Source organism: Aquarana catesbeiana, linkage group LG02, assembly GCF_042186555.1.
Source record: "Aquarana catesbeiana isolate 2022-GZ linkage group LG02, ASM4218655v1, whole genome shotgun sequence".
NCBI classification, from domain to species: Eukaryota; Metazoa; Chordata; class Amphibia; order Anura; family Ranidae; genus Aquarana; species Aquarana catesbeiana.
The window spans coordinates 82,455,103-82,472,524 of NC_133325.1; the positions used below are offsets into that span (position 1 = coordinate 82,455,103).

The 17,422-nt window shown below is 41.8% G+C and overlaps 1 protein-coding gene across 1 annotated transcript in view; it reads right to left on the reverse strand.

The window, feature by feature from the left end:
- The window catches only part of PDGFD (platelet derived growth factor D), a 392,123-nt gene that overhangs the window by 53,172 nt on the left and 321,529 nt on the right, over window positions 1-17,422 (reverse strand). The window contains exon 5 of the mRNA XM_073613110.1: window positions 1,726-1,924. Coding sequence (XP_073469211.1) covers window positions 1,726-1,924 — 199 coding nt within the window. The remainder of the gene's footprint in view (window positions 1-1,725; window positions 1,925-17,422) is intronic.

A 17,422-nucleotide genomic window follows, 5' to 3' on the forward strand; every position in this document is an offset into this window, starting at 1 on the left:
CTAACTAAAATCTAGTAGAACCAATTGCCTTCTGAAGTCAGCTAATCAATAAATAGAGTCCACCTGTGTGTAATTTAATCTCAGTATAAATACTGCTGTTCTGTGAAACCGTCAGAGGTTTGTTAGAGAACCTTATTGAACAAACAGCATCATGAAGGCCAAGAACACACCAGACAGGTCAGGGATAAAGTTGTGGAGAAGTTTAAAGCAGGGTTAGGTTATAAACCCCCCCCCCCCCCCCCCCAAGCTTTGAACATCTCACAGAGTACTGTTCAATCCATCACCTGAAAATGGAAAGAGTATGGCACAACTGCAAACCTACCAAGACGTGGCCGTCCACCTAAACTGACAGGCCAGGCAAGGAGAACATTCATCGGAGAAGCAGCCAAGAGTCCCATGGTAACTGTGGAGGAGCTGCAGATATCCACAGCTCAGGTGGGAGAATCTGTCCACAGGACAACTATTAGTTGTGCACTCCACAAATCTGGCCTTTATGGAAGAGTGTCAAGAAAAAAGTCATCATTGAAAGAAAGCCATAAGAAGTCCCATTTGCAGTTTGCAAAAAGCCAGGTGGGGGACACAGAAAACATGTGCTCTGATCAGATGAGACCAAAGTGTAACTTTTTGGCCTAAAAGCAAAATGCTACGTGTGGTGGAAAACTAATCACCCTGAACACACCATGCTTTATTTTAGCAGGGACAGGGAAGCTGGTCAGAGTTGATGGGGAGTTGGATGGAGCCAAATACAGGGCAATCTTAGAAGAAGACTTGTTAGAGTCTGCAAAAGACTTTATTTATTTATTTCAGGTACTTATATAGTGCCGTCAATTTACGCAGCGCTTTAAATATACATTGTAGATTCACATCAATCCCTACCCTCAGAGCTTACAATCTAAGGTCCCTAGCTCACATTCATACATACTAGGGACAATTTAGACAGGATCCAATTAACCTAAAAAGCATGTCTTTGGCGTGTGGGAGGAAACCGGAGTACCCGGAGGAAACCCTCGCAGGCACAGGGAGAACATGCAAACTCCAGGCAGGTAGTGTTGTGGTTGGGATTCAAACCAGTGACCCTTCTTACTGCAAGGCGAAAGTGCTATTCACTACACCACTGTGCCACCCTCGACTTGAGACTGGGGCAGAGGTTCACCTTCCAGCAGGACAATAACCCTAAACCTACAGCCAGAGCTACAATGGAATAGTTTAGATCAAAGCATATTCATGTGTTAGAATGACCCAGTCAATGTCCAGACCTAAATTCAATTGAGAATCTTTGGCAAGACTTGAAAATTGCTGTTCACAGACACTCTCCATCCAATCTGACAGAGCTTGAGCCATTTTGCAAAAAAGAATGGGCAAAAATGTCACTCCCCGGATGTACAAAGCTGGTAGAGACAACCCTAAAAAGACTTGCAACTGTAATTGCAGTGAAAGGTGGTTCTACAAAGTATTGACTCAGGGGGCTGAATGCAAATGCATGCCACACTTTTCACATATTTATTTGTAAAAAATGTTGAAAACCATTTATCATTTTCCCTCCACTTCACAATTATGTGCCACTTTGTGTTGGTCTATCACGTAAAATCCCATTAAAATACATTTACGTTTTTGGTTGTAACATAACAAAATGTGGAAAATTTCAAGGAGTTCGAAAACTTTTTCAAGGCACTGCATGTATTTATTTATTTTTTCAGTATTTCTCTTCTGTGAGCCGTTCCTTACCTTTAGATTTTTTTTCTTGAAAGGTCCTTCCACGGTACTGAGCTGTATCAGTATAGAGATTTTCTAGGTCTTCCTGCCATGTTTCAGGACTAATGTGTTTGACAACCTCTTCAACTGTGTCAAACATGGCAATAGCTTGGTCCATGGCCTCTGCTAGAACAGTGGAATTAGTCGCTGATGGAGAGTAGTAGTACATATCCTACAAAGAAAGAATGTTGTCAATTATTTTTGTAAAGTCGTGAACATATGTTTGAAATATTTACTTTGCAAGCTACATATGGAACTCTTGCCCTGCAGCAGCTCCAAAAGCTTTAAAATAAGCGTTTAAGCCTTTGTACATCATTCCTGAGCTTGTACGTGCTTCATTGCATGTAGAGACTGTTATCAGACAAAGTAAAGATGTCATAGTCTACCTAAACAGGTAAGAAATCAAAAGAAAACTTGGATACCTGCATCTGGCCTTTAATATCCTAGTGGACCTGACCTGCTGGCCAAAAAGGCTGCCTATCATAGTGATGATATTAAGGACTGACATTTAGACAAAACTGGCCAATCAGACACTGTCTAATTTTCCATTTTATTTTTTGAATGCAAGAGAATTAAAAGAATAACTGGGGGTGTTAGTTACCTACAGTAACAGTTTTCATTTCTTAACTACCGTCTGGGTCTTGCCAGTATCATAGACAAATGTCTTCATTTTATACCAATAACAACAAGAGAATTTTCTAGGCCAGCTTGGTTAGTTAAAGTGGTTGTAAAGGCTTGACATTTTTTTAACTTAATGCATTCCCTGCATTAGGGTAAAAAATGTCCCAGTATTTGTATCGCCCCCCCCAATCCATCGCTGTTCCTGTCTGTAGTTCTGTAGCAGCTCTCTCCCTGGACTCACAGGTCAGAGAGGCAGCAGCCCATTGGCTCCTGCTGGCTGCTGTCAATCAAATCCTGTGAGCAGAGAGTGGCTGGTGGGGCCGAGCTGCGCTGTGTGTGTCTATGGATGCACACATCCTGGCTTGGGAGTGAGCCACACATGCACCCCCCTAGGAAGCAGCTGCCTATAGTGGAGCACGGAGAATGGGAGGAACCAAGTGCGCTGGTGGGGGGAGTCCAGAAGAGGAGGTTTCGGGCCGATCTGTGCAATATTGTTGCACAGAGCAGGTAAGTATAGTATGTATAGTATGTTTGTTATTTAGAATATACGAGGGTTCTTCAAAAAGTCTCCACACTTTTTTTAAAACTCTATTAAATATAAAAAGGTGAGGAAACTTTTTGAAGACCCCTGGTTTAATATTTTAGCCTTTACAACCTCTTTAAAGTTAAGTTTAGTAAAAAAATTTAAAAAATCAGCACAAGGGATGGTACTTGCAATCGATGAGAAGTGTCCCTTGAGTTGTTAACTGCAGTTCTACCTGAAATTCGAAGTTCTCGGATCCCCCCCCCCCCCCTCCACTCCCACAACCATAACCTTCCAGTGCTGTGTTGGTTAGTACAAGCTGAGTGACCTATCATAGGCACTTGTCAAGAGTGCCGACTCTGTCCGCCCTTTCCTCCACCTCTCCACCATTCATAGATGCTGTACTATAGTTTCCATGAATGGAAACTGATTAATAAATGGAGGAGGTGAACCTTTAAATCATCCGTCTGACCTCCATTCATGGATTGCTATTCATAGTCTTTCATAGCCGGTGCTCGATGAGTACATAAGACAGGTCCCTCGATTTTTTTTTTTATTTATCTTTTTTTTATTACAAACGATTTTTATTGTTTAAGAAATAAACAAAAGAATAAAATCTACAGTCTGGTATCAGTGTAAATCATAAACAATGGTATCCAAAGCATAATAACAGAAAGGGTTGTGACATAAAAAATTTTTTCAAAAGCGTACAGAGTATATCGTGAAAAAAACCCATACATGAAGGTATAATCTATGCATGGTCTAGGTACATTATGCAGTTCTTAGCTTTATGTCAATAAAATGTGTTTATGGGATTTCCAAGGCTCCCATCTACGATCAAATAAGTGCATTCTGTCTTGTAAGGTGTACAAAATCCTGTCCATAATCATTATCATATCAATGATTTGTATTAACCCTGCAGCAGCAGAAGATTACAGCTACAGGGGAAGGGAGATCAGAGGATTTCAGCTAAAACCACATCCAGCAGAACAAGGGACGCTTCTCAGTAATTGTAAGCACAGTCCCTTGTGCTGTTTAGTTTTTTTTGTTAATTTTCTGATAAATTTTAGCTTTAAAAACATAGCTAGAGCTCATTTTTCATTAAGCCTTCATTCATACCTTGACACATGCGTTAGCATGCATCACAGATATCTGTAGATATGCACTGAACCACTTAAAGCGGGGTTCCCACTAAAAAAAAATACAAATACTGCAGCTGTTGACTTTTAATAATCGGACACTTACCTGTCCCAGGGTCCAGCGATGCGGGGGATCAAAGCACCGCTCGTCTCCCCCTCCACTCGGAGGCGCCGGCATTTTAACTGTGGGCGCCCGGCTGTGGCTTCACAGCCAATCACCCACTGCGCATGCGCGAGCAACGCCACGCGCCGTGACTGGCCGCAAAATCATATGGGACCTGTCACGTGTCCCAGATGATTGCCTAGCTGGAGGGAGGAGAGCTGATCTCCCTTCCTGCGCGATGGGAAGTGACGTCAGGAGCCCAGGCACCGAAGGAGGCAGATTACGAGGGACCCCCTAGCAACAGGCATTAAAAAGGTGAGTAAAAAAAAATTTTTTTCTCCAAATGTTTTTTTTTTTTTTCATGCACATTAATATTTTTTTTTTTTTGGGTGGAACTCCACTTTAAGGACCAGGCCTATTTTTCAAACTTGTTGTTTACAAGTTCAAATCAGGTTTTTTTGCTAAAAAATTACTTAGAACCCCCAAACAATACTTGCAACACTTTATGTCAAATCGTATTTTTGGCCTTACAAATGCAATTTTTGTTGGAAAAAAACACACTTTTTTGAATTAAAAAATAAGAAAACAGTAAAGTTAGCTCAATTTTTTGTTATATTGTGAAAGATAATGTTACGTCAGGTAAATTGATACCCAACATGTCACGCTTCAAAATTGCACCCATTTGTGGAATGGCGACAAACTTTGACCCTTAAAAATCTCCGGTGTGGGCAACACCGTTTACAAATGCGGGTGTGACTTACGTATGTGTTCGCTTCTGCGCACGAGCACGGAAGGATGGGGCGCTTTCATTTTGTATTTTTTATTATTTATTTTACTTTTTATTTTTACACAGTCCCTTTAAAAAAAATTTGGACCACATTTATTCCCATTACAAGGAATGTAAACATCCCTTGTAATAGAAAAAAGCGTGACAGGACCTCTTTAATGTGAGATCTGGGGTCAAAAAGACCTCAGATCTCATATTTACACTTAAATGCAATTAAAAAAAAAAGTCCCTTTTAAGGCCGTTGAGCGGAAGTGACGTTTGACATTGTGTCCGTCATCCAACATCACTCGGAGTCGAGTGGGGGCCATCATTCCCTCACTTGACAGTGCCTCAGAGGTGAAAGGATCGGATTGTCTCCGCCGCTACCGACGGCTCCGGTAAGCGGCGGAGACAACTGGAACACGGCGGGAGGAGGGGAGTGCACCTCTCCCGCCGCCGATAAAAGTGATCTCGCGGCGAATCCGCTGCGGAGACCACTTTTATCTGAAAGCGGACTGGCCACCGTTTAAGAATATCGCAGAGTTATGACAGCTATCTGCTGCTATAACAACGGTATTCAAGTACCAACGTATGATGGTGGGTGGTCCGGAAGTGGTGATCAGTTTTATGTTGCTGCCCCTTTAGTGTCTAATAAGCAAGCAAAGGGCAGCTTGCTGGCCAAGCAGCAGAGACAAGTGAAGTGAACAGGTTATGATGTCTGGTAGGAGTGCCAGAAACCAAAACACTGACTTATCAGGATTACAATTCTTTTAGCAGGTTCAGAAACGTTCTTTCTTTTTCTTCTGAGCTACAGTTTTTCAAATGTGTATTTAGCTGTTTGCCATTGCCAGTAGTTTAGCTTTAAGCTTTGTGGCTGACTTTCAGGTCATTACAGTGGACAAAGGGGCACTCTTTACATCTGAAGAAAAAGAGATGTAAGCTCCAAATACGAAAATATTTATAGAATATAATATATAATATTAATAATATATATGGAATTGACTCTTTCAAAAACTAGTAATGGCCAGCTCAGTATATTGTTTTAAAAAAAGGGCTGGATGCATTCCTAAATGCACAACATATAACTGGATACTAGTGATGCATCGAAATTTCAGCCGCTGAAAATTATAGGCCGAAAATAGGATTTTCAGCACTGTGCTGAAAGAAAAAAAGGTGCTGATAATGGCTGTCGAAAACGCCTGCAGTTTTGCCGCAATTTTGCTGCAATTTTTACCATGCTTATGGTGTTTTTTATAAGTCATGTAACTCAAAAAAAATGCATCAAAAACGCAACACGGGTGCATTTTTGATGTGTTCTTGCTGCGTTTTCAATGGGAAGGTGCGTTTTTGTTGTGTTTTTATTTTAACTGACAAAATATGCACCAAAAATGCAGCAAGCATGATTTTTAACACTGCTTCAAAAGGTGCCAATAATGGCCAACAAAAAAAAATCATATTCATTTAAATTCATGATATTAATTAAAAAGTCAAATATAATACCATTATTTATAAAAGTATATATATATATTTTTAAAACGTCAATTTCGGTTTAGGCCAATGGCTTCCTGAATTTTCGGTTTTGGCACCAGAATTTTCATTTCGGTGCACCACTACTCGATACTAATATTTATAGGTAATAACACCAGGGGTAGTTGACCTAGGGAATATCTGATTGCCTCCTTGCGGATCTGGATAGTTTCCCCCCCCATTGGAGTAAATTGGATTGCGCTTTATTGTATTTTTTTGCCTTCCTCCGAATCAACTGTGGGAATAGGATTGTATATATACGGAGGTTTTCTATTTGTTTGTTTTGGCTTTTTTTTTTGCTAATAGTTGAACTAGATGGATTCATGTATTTTTTCAGTCTGATTAAGTAACTATGTATGTATGTAACTCTGCATATTATCACAATCATTTTTATTTTTTAAATGCTCCTTTTTTTTTTTTCCTGACCACTGCCACAGGGGACAAATGACTAATTAAATTACATAAAAGTAGATCAACCCAGCATAATATTACCAGCAATAGTGGTAGTTAAAGTGGAGTTCCACCCAAAAGTGGAACTTCCGCTTTAAAGCAGAGGTCCGCCGTTTATTCATTTTTTTTAAGTCAGCAGCTAAAAATACAGTAGCTGCTGACTTTTAAAATAAGGACACTTACCTGTCCAGGGCACACGCGATGTCGGCACCTGAAGCCGATCTATCCCTCGGCTGTCGGGTGCTGCTGCCGCCATCTTCGGTAGGGGAATCAGGAAGTGAAGCCTCGCGGCTTTACTTCCTGGTTCCCTACTGTGCATGCGCGACTCACACTGCGCTATCCCACCGGTCCCTGCTGTCTCCTGGGACCTGTGTGTCTCCCAGAAGACGGGGGGGGGAGAAGGTGCCAGAAGTGGCGTAGATAGCCGCGGGTGGCTCGGGTATCTATGCCCGGAAGTGGGAGCAAAATACCTGTATTAGACATGTATCTGCTCCCTCCCCCCCTTGAAAAGGTGCCAAACGTGACACCGGAGGGGGGGAGGAACCGGAAAAGCAGAAGTTCCATTTTTGGGTGGAACTCTGCTTTAAGCACTCCTCGTGATTCTGTACTTGCCAAATATGCTGCAGAAATCTCCCTCCACTGAGTCTGACTGCAGCCATTTTAACTGTGGGAAGCTGAAGCTGCTGCCTGTTCACTTCCTGGATTTACACTAATGCCAATACCGAGTACTTGTACTCATGCAAATGCTCCGATGCTTAATCCGATACCTGGACAGTCAATCACCAATCACCCTGCACGGCTTTCAATAAAGCATCTGACAACCGCTTCTCCTCCTCTCCCTCCCACTGCCTGTTCACTTCCTGGATTTACACAGACACACAGAGGCACACCTCCAGCTCTGCAGCCCTGCAGCCCTGCAGCTCTCATTGGCCCTCTTATGACCCATCCCCCCTCCCTTCCTGGCAAACTATCACAAGAGTGAGAGAGAGAGAGAGAGAGCTGTGCCAGAACAGGGATCTGTCAATGTAAACAAACAGATCCCCGTTCTCACAGGGCTGTAGAGGGAGATTGTCTGTTCTTAGTGATAGTCCACTCCCCCCACAGCTGGGAACACCTTTAACCCCTTGATCTCCCCTAAGGCTGCTTTCACACTGGGGCGGTAGGGGGCGTCGGCGGTAAAACAGCGCTATTTTTAGCGCTGTTTTACCACGGCATTCGGCCGCTAGCGGGGTGGGTTTAACCCCCCGCTGGCGGCCGAAAAAGGGTTAAAACCACTCGTATAGCGCGGCTATAGCCGTGGTATTGCCACGGTATAGCCGCGCTGTCCCATTGATTTCAATGAGCAGGAGCGGTGAATACACCGCTCCTTCACCGCTCCAAAGATGCGGTTTGCAGGAGATTTTTTCTTCTCCTGCCAGCGCACCGCTTCAGTGTGAAAGCCCTCGGGCTTTCACACTGAACAAACAGCGGAGGCTGTTTTGGGGCAGTTTGCAGGCGGTATTTTTAGTGCAATAACGCCTGCAAACCGACCCAGTGTGAAAGGGGTCTTAGCGTTAACCTCTTCCCTGCCAGTGTCATTTATACAGTAATCATTGCATTTTTATAGCAAAGTGTTTGATCTGTCTGTCGCAATGTCGCGGTCCCACCAAAAATCGCTGATCACCACCATTACTAGTAAAAAAAAAAAAAAAAAAAAAATAATAATAAAAATGCCATAAATCTATCCCCTATTTTGTAGACACTATAACTTTTGCGCAAACCAATCAATATACGCTTATTGCGATTTATTTTTTGTTTTTTTGGTTTTTTTTATGTAGAAGAATACATATCAGCCTAAACTGAGGAAGAAATTATTTTTTTTTATATATTTTTGGGATATTTATTATAGCGAAAAAATAAAAAAATAAAATAAAAAAATATTTTTTATTACAAAATTGTCGGTCTTTTTTGTTTATAGCGCAAAAAAAAAACCCAAAAAACCACAGAGGTGATCAAATACCACCAAAAGAAAACTCTATTTGTGGGAAAAAAAGAACATCAATTTTGTTTGGGAACAACGTCGCACGACCGCGCAATTATCAGTTAAATTGACGCAGTGCCGTATCGCAAACAAAATGGTCATTAAGGGGGTAAATCCTTCCGGTCCTTAAGTGGTTAAACTTTAATGCTATTTACTATGTCTAAAGCATCTACTTTGTGATCTTCCAGGAAGTAATATTCCATGAGGTATAAATCAAAATGTGCAATTAACAAATATGTTGAAAGATCAGAGTGAAACGTCTGAGATTAACTCATAAAAGACAGCCGCGGGCTATTTCACATGACAGCATGGAGGACAGCTGTGAGCCAGCCAATACATCTGTCCACGAACTCGCTGCCAAACTGGCTAATGTACATGACAGAAATAGTCTGGCAGCTTGACATCAACCTCTGTTTGGGATTGTTTTGAAAATTGTGTGGTTCCTCCATCTGAAGCTTTCACAGGAAAAAAAAAAAAAAATCGACCTCTTTCAGGGCGGTATGAAGATGCCTATGCAATGGGGCTGATTTATAGAAAATAAAGGAAAGAAAAGAGCTCATGTTGTCCTCTAAATGAACCGAATATCTGATTGTCTGCTATAGAAAACACTTCGTTTTTGCTTTTATTCATTTTGATGCGTCAGACCTTAAAATGACTGCCACAATTAAAATGGAAAAAAAAAAGGCTAGCGGACTGGATACCTGTGGCAGCATTAAAGCGGAACTAAACCCATCAAATTAACAGTTTTAAAAAACAGTTACATTCCTGGTATGTGCTGGGAATGTAACTGTCACATTTGCTTGTGCTTTTAACCCAACTGTCAAACCATCAAATGGCTGGTGTCATAACTGATCACATGTGCAGCGTCATGACAAAAAAAAAAAAATCAAACGAAAATCAAGCAGAGGCCAAGATGGCAGCTTCCTTGGCAAAAAGCTTTAGGAGGGTTTAGTTCCGCTTTAATTATTTTGTGTACGCAGGAATGATGGGCAGTTCGAACTTGCCTGTTTCTACTACTCAACACCTTACATTTCTGTTGGTTGACTGCTATGACAGGGTGCCTCACTGGCCATTAGGAGAAAATGGGCTCTGTGAAAACATGGAAATGTTGGAACTTTGCTGGTTAACTGCTTCGGCCCTGGAAGATTTTACCCCCTTCCTGAACAGAGCACTTTTTGCGATTCGGCACTGCGTCGTTTAACTGACAACTGCGCGGTCGTGCGACGTTGCACCCAAACAAAATTCCCACAGATAGAGCTTTCTTTTGGTAGCATTTGATAACCTCTGCGTTTTTTATTTTTTGCGCTATAAACAAAAAAAGTCACAATTTTGAAAAAAAAAGCAAAATTTTTTTACTTTTTGCTATATTAAATATCCCCCAAAAATATATAAAAAAACAATGTTTTTCCTCAGTTTAGGCCGATATGTATTCTTCTACATATTTTTGGAAAAAAAATCTCAATAAGCGTTAATTGATTGGTTTGCGCACTAGTTTTTTTTACTAGTAATGGCAGCGATCTGCGATTTTTATGGGGACTGCGACATTATGGCGGACGCGTTGGACAATTTTGACACATTTTTGGGACCATTGTCATTTATACAGCGATCAGTGTTATAAAAATGCATTGATTACTGTGTAAATGTCAATGGCAGGGAAGGGGTTAACACTAGGGGGCGATCAAGGGGTTAATTGTGTTCCCTAGTGTGTGTTCTAACTGAAGGGGGGAGGGGACTATGCAGGGGAGATAACAGATTGCTGTTCATACTCTGTATGAACAGACGATCTGTCACTTCTTCCCTCAGAGAACCAGAAACTGTGTTTACACACACAGATCCCGGTTCTCCATGTGCTCCGAGCCATCGCTTGAGCCTGGTAGTGATCGCAACCGCCGGGCACTCGCATCGGCTCTGTGGGTGAGCAGGGGGCGTGCGCGCGCACCCCTAGTGGCCACAGGGCGAAGTGATGTTACATAACGTAGTTTCACCCACCTGTGCCATTCTGTGGCGGCTGGTCTGCAAGTGGTTAAAGCGGAGTTCCAGCCTGGGTAAAAACAAAAATTAAATGTCAGCAGCTGCACTCACCTGTCCAGGGAGCCCGCGATGTCGGCACCTGAAGCCGACTAGTCCATGGGCTCCGGGTGCAGGCACCGGCAACCTTACTAAGGGAAACAGGAAGTGAAGCCTTTGCGGCTTCACAGCCTATTTCCTACTGCGCATGGGCAAGTCGCACGGCGCTGTGTGAAAAGTCCCGTCGTCTTCTAGGGCACACACAGGTCCCAGCAGGCAATAAATAAATAAATAATCCAAAAACGGAGGGAGGGGTGCTTTTGTTTCAAACAGAGTTACATTTCTGCCTGGAACTCTGCTTTAACAACAGCCCATTTTTAATATGACAAATTAAAATACTCTGAGGAACTCAAAACAACTGTAATGATTTTCCTTTACTTCCTTAAATCCCTCCAAAGTGGGGGAATCTTGGGGTGTCACCAGAACTAGTGCCCCCATTGGAAGATTTCCCCTCTATTAATGCTCTGGTGTCAACACAAAGTTTTGGATTTTCTTTTACTGTGACTCTCAGTGATCACGATAAACAGGACAAATAGAGAAAGTGAATCTCCCTAGCGGAAGCACATACAGCGTGAAAACTGACAGGTGTTCTAATTCAGCTCCACTCTATCCAAAACTAAAAAAAACAAAAACAAATACACACAATAAAAAAAATTGTCTTAATGCCCCGTACACACGAGTGGATTTTCCGTCAGAAAAATCCTGGATGGCTTTTCTGACGGAATTCTGCTCAAGCTCGGCTTGCATACACACGGTCACACAAAAACTTTCAACCGTCAAAAACACGGTGACGTACAACACTACGACAAGCCATGAAAATGAAGTTCAATGCTTCCGAGTATGCGTCGAATTGTTTCCGAGCATGCGTAGGAATTTTGTGCATAGGAATTGCTAAAGAAGATCGGAATTTCCAATCGGAACTTTTTCCGACCGAAAAATTGAGAACCTGCTCACAATCTTTTGCTGGCTTAAATTCGGCCAGCAAAAGTCCAATGGAGCATACACACGGTCGCATTTTCCGACCAAAAGCTCTCAACGGTCTTTTGCTGGCCGAATTTCCCATTGTGTGTACGGGGCATTAGTTACATTTTAACCTACCTGGCGGTATGATTATTTCGGATTTTAGGTGCTGAAAGCGGTACAATTATTTTGCATGGAAATTTGGCGTTTTATATTGTAGGTCTGTAATTCTTAACAATAACACACTTAAATCTGTCCAAACCAGAGTCTAGTAGATATCCCGGGTATGATAAAGTTTGAAACACAAAAACATAAATTATAATATAATAAATAAAAATAAATAATTAAAAAAAAAAAAAAAAAATAGTAATAAAATAAATTTCCCCACAATTCACTATCGCTCAATTCTGCAAGTGTTCTAATTTACTATCGCTGTTTTCTAGCTGGTCTAAAGCCACTTTTGACGTAAAGGGACACTTTTTGGTTGCTATGGACAATCTCCAGTTTCCAGGCAGAAAGAACAGTATATATCATATAAAACTGCATGCAGGGCATGGGCCAAAGCATTGGGGAAAAAAAAGGGATGTGAAATCATTTCATACAGTACTGTAATCTGTAAGATTACAGTACTGTATGTGTTATGATTTTTACTTTTTTTTTAATTTGCCGCCAGGCTCCGCCCCCGTGCGTCGCGCCGCTCGCAGGGAACGGAGCCTGGCACGGAGAGGCTTCGGAGGAGGACGGAGTCCTCGGACACTGCGGGTGACATCGCAGGATCCCGGGGACAAGGTAAGTAAAGCCGCCCCAGGATCCTGCAATGCGATCCCGAGTGTGGCTCGGGGTTACCGCTAATGGTACTGAATTTTAACCCCGAGCCACACTCGGGAATACCGCCAGGGAGGCTACGAACTACGTGTGCCCAATTCAAGCAAGCATTTGCGCCAGTGTCTGTAACATTACCAACATGTGCTGCAAATTCATGTAGTTCTTACTACGGCCACTGTAGGAGCTTGTTCTGGCAGTGACAAATTAAGAAACTGGCAGTAATTAAGATCAGCTCTGTGCTGGCGTACAGAGGTATGGTAGTACCCATACTGAGCAGTGCATGTGCTGGGAAGGTGTCGTGTATATGTTAGCTTGCTGTACAACATCCCAGACCCATTTAGCTATCTGCCGGGAGGTTCCCCAGCTGAAAGCTAAATGTAAACGGGGATATAGGTGACGTCATTAACCAAATATGGGCAATGCTAATATTTTAAAATCGACTTGTCACTGGGGTGGGCGGAGCCTGATGGGGAACTATGAGACTATCTTCCTATTAGATCGGCTTCACTTTTGAATGACAGCGGCGAATGGCGGCTATGGATTTGCGCACTGCCGTGCGCTGTAGATCACAACACCCCAGCCGTGCGCTGTCAGCGTGACAAGCACAGTGGCAGGAGAGGAAGGGAGTGCACTGAGGCAGGAGTGTCCAGTCTGGACTCTCTTCCCGTAATCTCCCTGGCGGTATGATTATATCAGATTTTTGAATCTCAAAGCGGTACATTGTTTTGAATAGAAATTTGGCGTTTTATATTGTATATTGGAATTGGAATAACACACTTAAATCTGTCCAAACAAGAGCCTTATAGACATCCCGGGTATGATAAAGTTTGAAACACAAAACCATAAATTATAATATAATAAATAACTATAAATAATTATAAAAAATAATATAATAATAATAAAATTAATTTCCCCACAAATCACTATCGCTCAATCCTGCAAGTGTTCTAATTTATTATCGCTGTTTTCTAGCTGGTCTAAAACCACTTTTGACGTAAAGAGACACTTTTTGGTTGCTATGGACAATCTCCAGTTTCCAGGCAGAAAGAACAGTATATATCATATAAAACTGCATGCAGGGCATGGGCCAAAGCACTGGGGACAAAAGGGAGGTGAAATGATTTGATACAGTAAAGTAATCTGTAAGATTACAGTGTACTGTATGTGTTTTTTGTACTTTTTGAATTTGCCGCTGGGCTCCGCCCCCATGCATCACAACGCTAGTAAGAGAATGGAACCCGGAACACAGAGCATGATCTGGTGGAGGGCACACCGGGGGGGACATCGCAGGATCCTGTTAACAAGGTAAGTATGCTGTACCAGGATTCTGCAATGCAATCCCTAGTGTGGCTCGGGGTTACCGCTAATGGTACTGAAATTTAACCCCGAGCCACACTCGGGAAAACCGCCAGGGAGGTTAATACAGACAGGCATAGATTCATGTACCTATTTGTGACAGGTACATGAATCGGGTGCAAGCATCCTTTTGGTGCTGCACCCCAATGGAATTCTGAATGGTGTCTATGATACCCTTTATAAATCCCCCCCCCAACTGTTTTCTCCTTTTTTCTATCTTCTTTTGCATCTCACTGCTACTGATCTTCTGCAATCTTCTTCAATCACTTCTTGTCTTCCTGCATGTTTTTCAGCATTGCTCATATCATTATTCTGGGCCAGCTTGCTTTGGATTATTACTGCCCAATGTGTGCTGGCTTGCATTCTGAACCAAGAGATCACAAAGAGATAAGCACCTTCTCCTGTCTGCATGCCTAAGTTAAGGGCAGATGGATTCCAGGGAGTAACTGCTAAATGAATAAGCTGCCCTTACTCAAGATGGCCAAATGCTATGGGGGTGTTTTTCAAAGTGATTTCTCAACAAAATGAAACATGGAGACATAGGTGGGCAAGTTTGCTTTGAATATTAAACATTAATTTAATAGTGTTTTTGGTTTGTGGTGCCCATTTACAATTTAGTTCTGCTTTAAAAAAAAATTTTTGTTTATTAATACACATATATAAAAAAGAGGAAGGTCGGGTAACAATAAGCCTGCTCCTCCAACAGATACAGTGACAAATATAATTTTATATCATAAATCCCCTAAACAATAGTAACTACCCTTTCCCAGCCATTACTACAGTATACACAAAATCACTGAAGGTACATGCAGTGCTCCGCAAGTGGGTGGTGGAAGATTTATTTAGAGTAGCTGTTGAAAGGGTAGTTTACACCATTTAGATGATCTGTGATATAAAATTATATTTGTTGCTGTATCTGGCGGAGGAGCCTGTATATTTTATACCTTACCTTCCTATTTTTTAATACATGGACAATATTAATAAACAAGAGTCAATTACTGTGATATTATTTGTACAATAATGTTGCCACCATAAAAGTCAATAGTATGAAATTTTTGGTTTATTGGTCAGTATTTGCTATGTGGTGTCCAGGGCTGGACTTGGACAAAAATTTGGCCCTGGACTTCATCCAGACCGGTCAACTTTAATTTTGCAAACACACACAAAAAACAGTATATAAACTATGCGTAATTGCGCAAAAAAAATTACACTGTAAGTAAATTTTTTACAATTTTGTTTTTTTTTTTGTTTTGTTTTTTATAATTTTTTAGAATATTTTTTTCACAGTGCTTCTGGGGAAGGGAGTGGAGGGTATGTGGCAGTGGACGGTGTCAGTAGAACAGTGGACGGTGTCAGTAGAACAGTGGACGGTGTCAGTAAGGCAGTGGATGGTGTCAGTTTTTAATTTTACATATACATTTTTTTCACAATGCTTTTTGGGGGGAGGGGGTTGGGGCAGTGGGCAGTGTTGGTAGGGCAGGGGGGAGTGGTAACAATAGTTTTTTTATGTTATTTTTTTACAATTTAGTTTTTTAGAATTTTTTTTACAATTTAATTTTTTTAATATCTATTGTATTTTTTTTTATCAGCCTTGTTGGAGGGCTTTGGTGAGATATCAGGAGTCTAAACAGACCCCTGACATCTCCCCTTTGAGACAGAGAAAGGGACTGAGGACACAGATTCCCCAGTCCCTTTCTCAGCATTGAAGATGAATGGACATGAGACAGCGGCTCCTGTTCATTCACAAACTAAAGCAGAGTAAACACAGTTTACTCTGCTCAGTTTTCACAGGACACAGCAGTGATCAGTAGCGACAGCACACTGTACCCAATTTAGAAAATGAAGGGGCCCGTAAATTACATATTTACCGGTCCCATTCTCCGCTCTCCATCCTGACAACCTCGTGGGAGACTTGGGATGTCTGAAAACCGGCCCACTGATCCAACGGCCCACCAGGAAACTCCCGCTAGTCCCGATAGCCAGTACATGCCTGGTGGTGTCTGAATATTCTGGACCACTTGTGCTGTTGAAAAATTTGAAGGAGCAAGATCTCTATACAGCCCAGGGCAGGGAAGAAGGTAAAGTCAACCTCATATATCACATAACTAATGATCCCAGAAAACTGCAAAATTATTTTCTAGGAAATTCCAAGATAAATCACATTGTGTGGGCACTTCACTCCAAATTTCAAGTTTTTACACTAGCTTACTTTTTTTTTTTTTTTGCAAGCCCACTTTAACACAATCTGCTATCCTTAAATGAAAGATTTTTTGACAAGTATGGTATTTTTTCACAGTAGGTTCTCCTTTATTATTAAGCCACTGTCTTCAAGAAGTTTACATTCTAAAGTCCCTTCTTAATATGCATACATTGGCTAATTTAGACAGGAGAAAATTACCCTACCAACATTTTTTTGAAGTGTGGGAGGCAGCCAGAGTACCTGGAGAAACCCCACAGAGTGTCTTGGTTGGGAGTCAACCAGATGACCCCAGTGCTGCAAGGCAGGAGTGCTAACCACTAAACCACTGTGCTGCCTTTCTCACTTTCTATCTTACAGATGGATTTATACAGGTGTAGAATACTATGATGACCAATTTATTTAGCTTAAGTCTAGTTTTTTTTTGCTTATGTGATTAGAAAAAGATTAGGCTAGGGTCACAATAAATGCTCTGACAGATTTGCTGAAAAGGAATTCAGCAAAAAATTAAACATTGTTATTATTAGCAGTGTATGAAAAAAAAATTCAAAGTGGCTGCCAAGGGTGACATTTCCCATTTTGTGCTAATTTTCCTTATTAGTTTCAATCCATCAGCCACATTGTAGTTTTTTTTTTACCTACTAAGATCTGAGATTCCTGGCTAACTCTACACCCAGGAATGACAAACTGATGGGCACGGAGGAGGAGGCACTGATAGGCAGCACTGATGGGCACTGATAGGCAGGGACTGATGAGGAGGCACTGATAGGTGGCACCAACGGGCACTGATAGGCGGCACTGATGGGGAGGCACTAATTGACTGCTGGCACTGATAGGCAGCACTGATGAGCAATGATTGTCACTGATGTGGAAGCACTGATAACCAGTGCCCTGATTATCTGTGTACATGTCCCCTGTGACACTGGCTAGTTACCGGCTCTTCCCTCCTCATGCTGTGACAGCGCGTGAGGAAAGGAATGACGATAACCAGCATGTCTGTTTACATGTGATCAGCTGTGATAGAACACAGCTGATCACATGGTAAAGGGCCTCTGTGATTGGCTCTTTATCCCAATCTGATCTGAAGACAGAGATCACAGAGCTCAACAGATACGC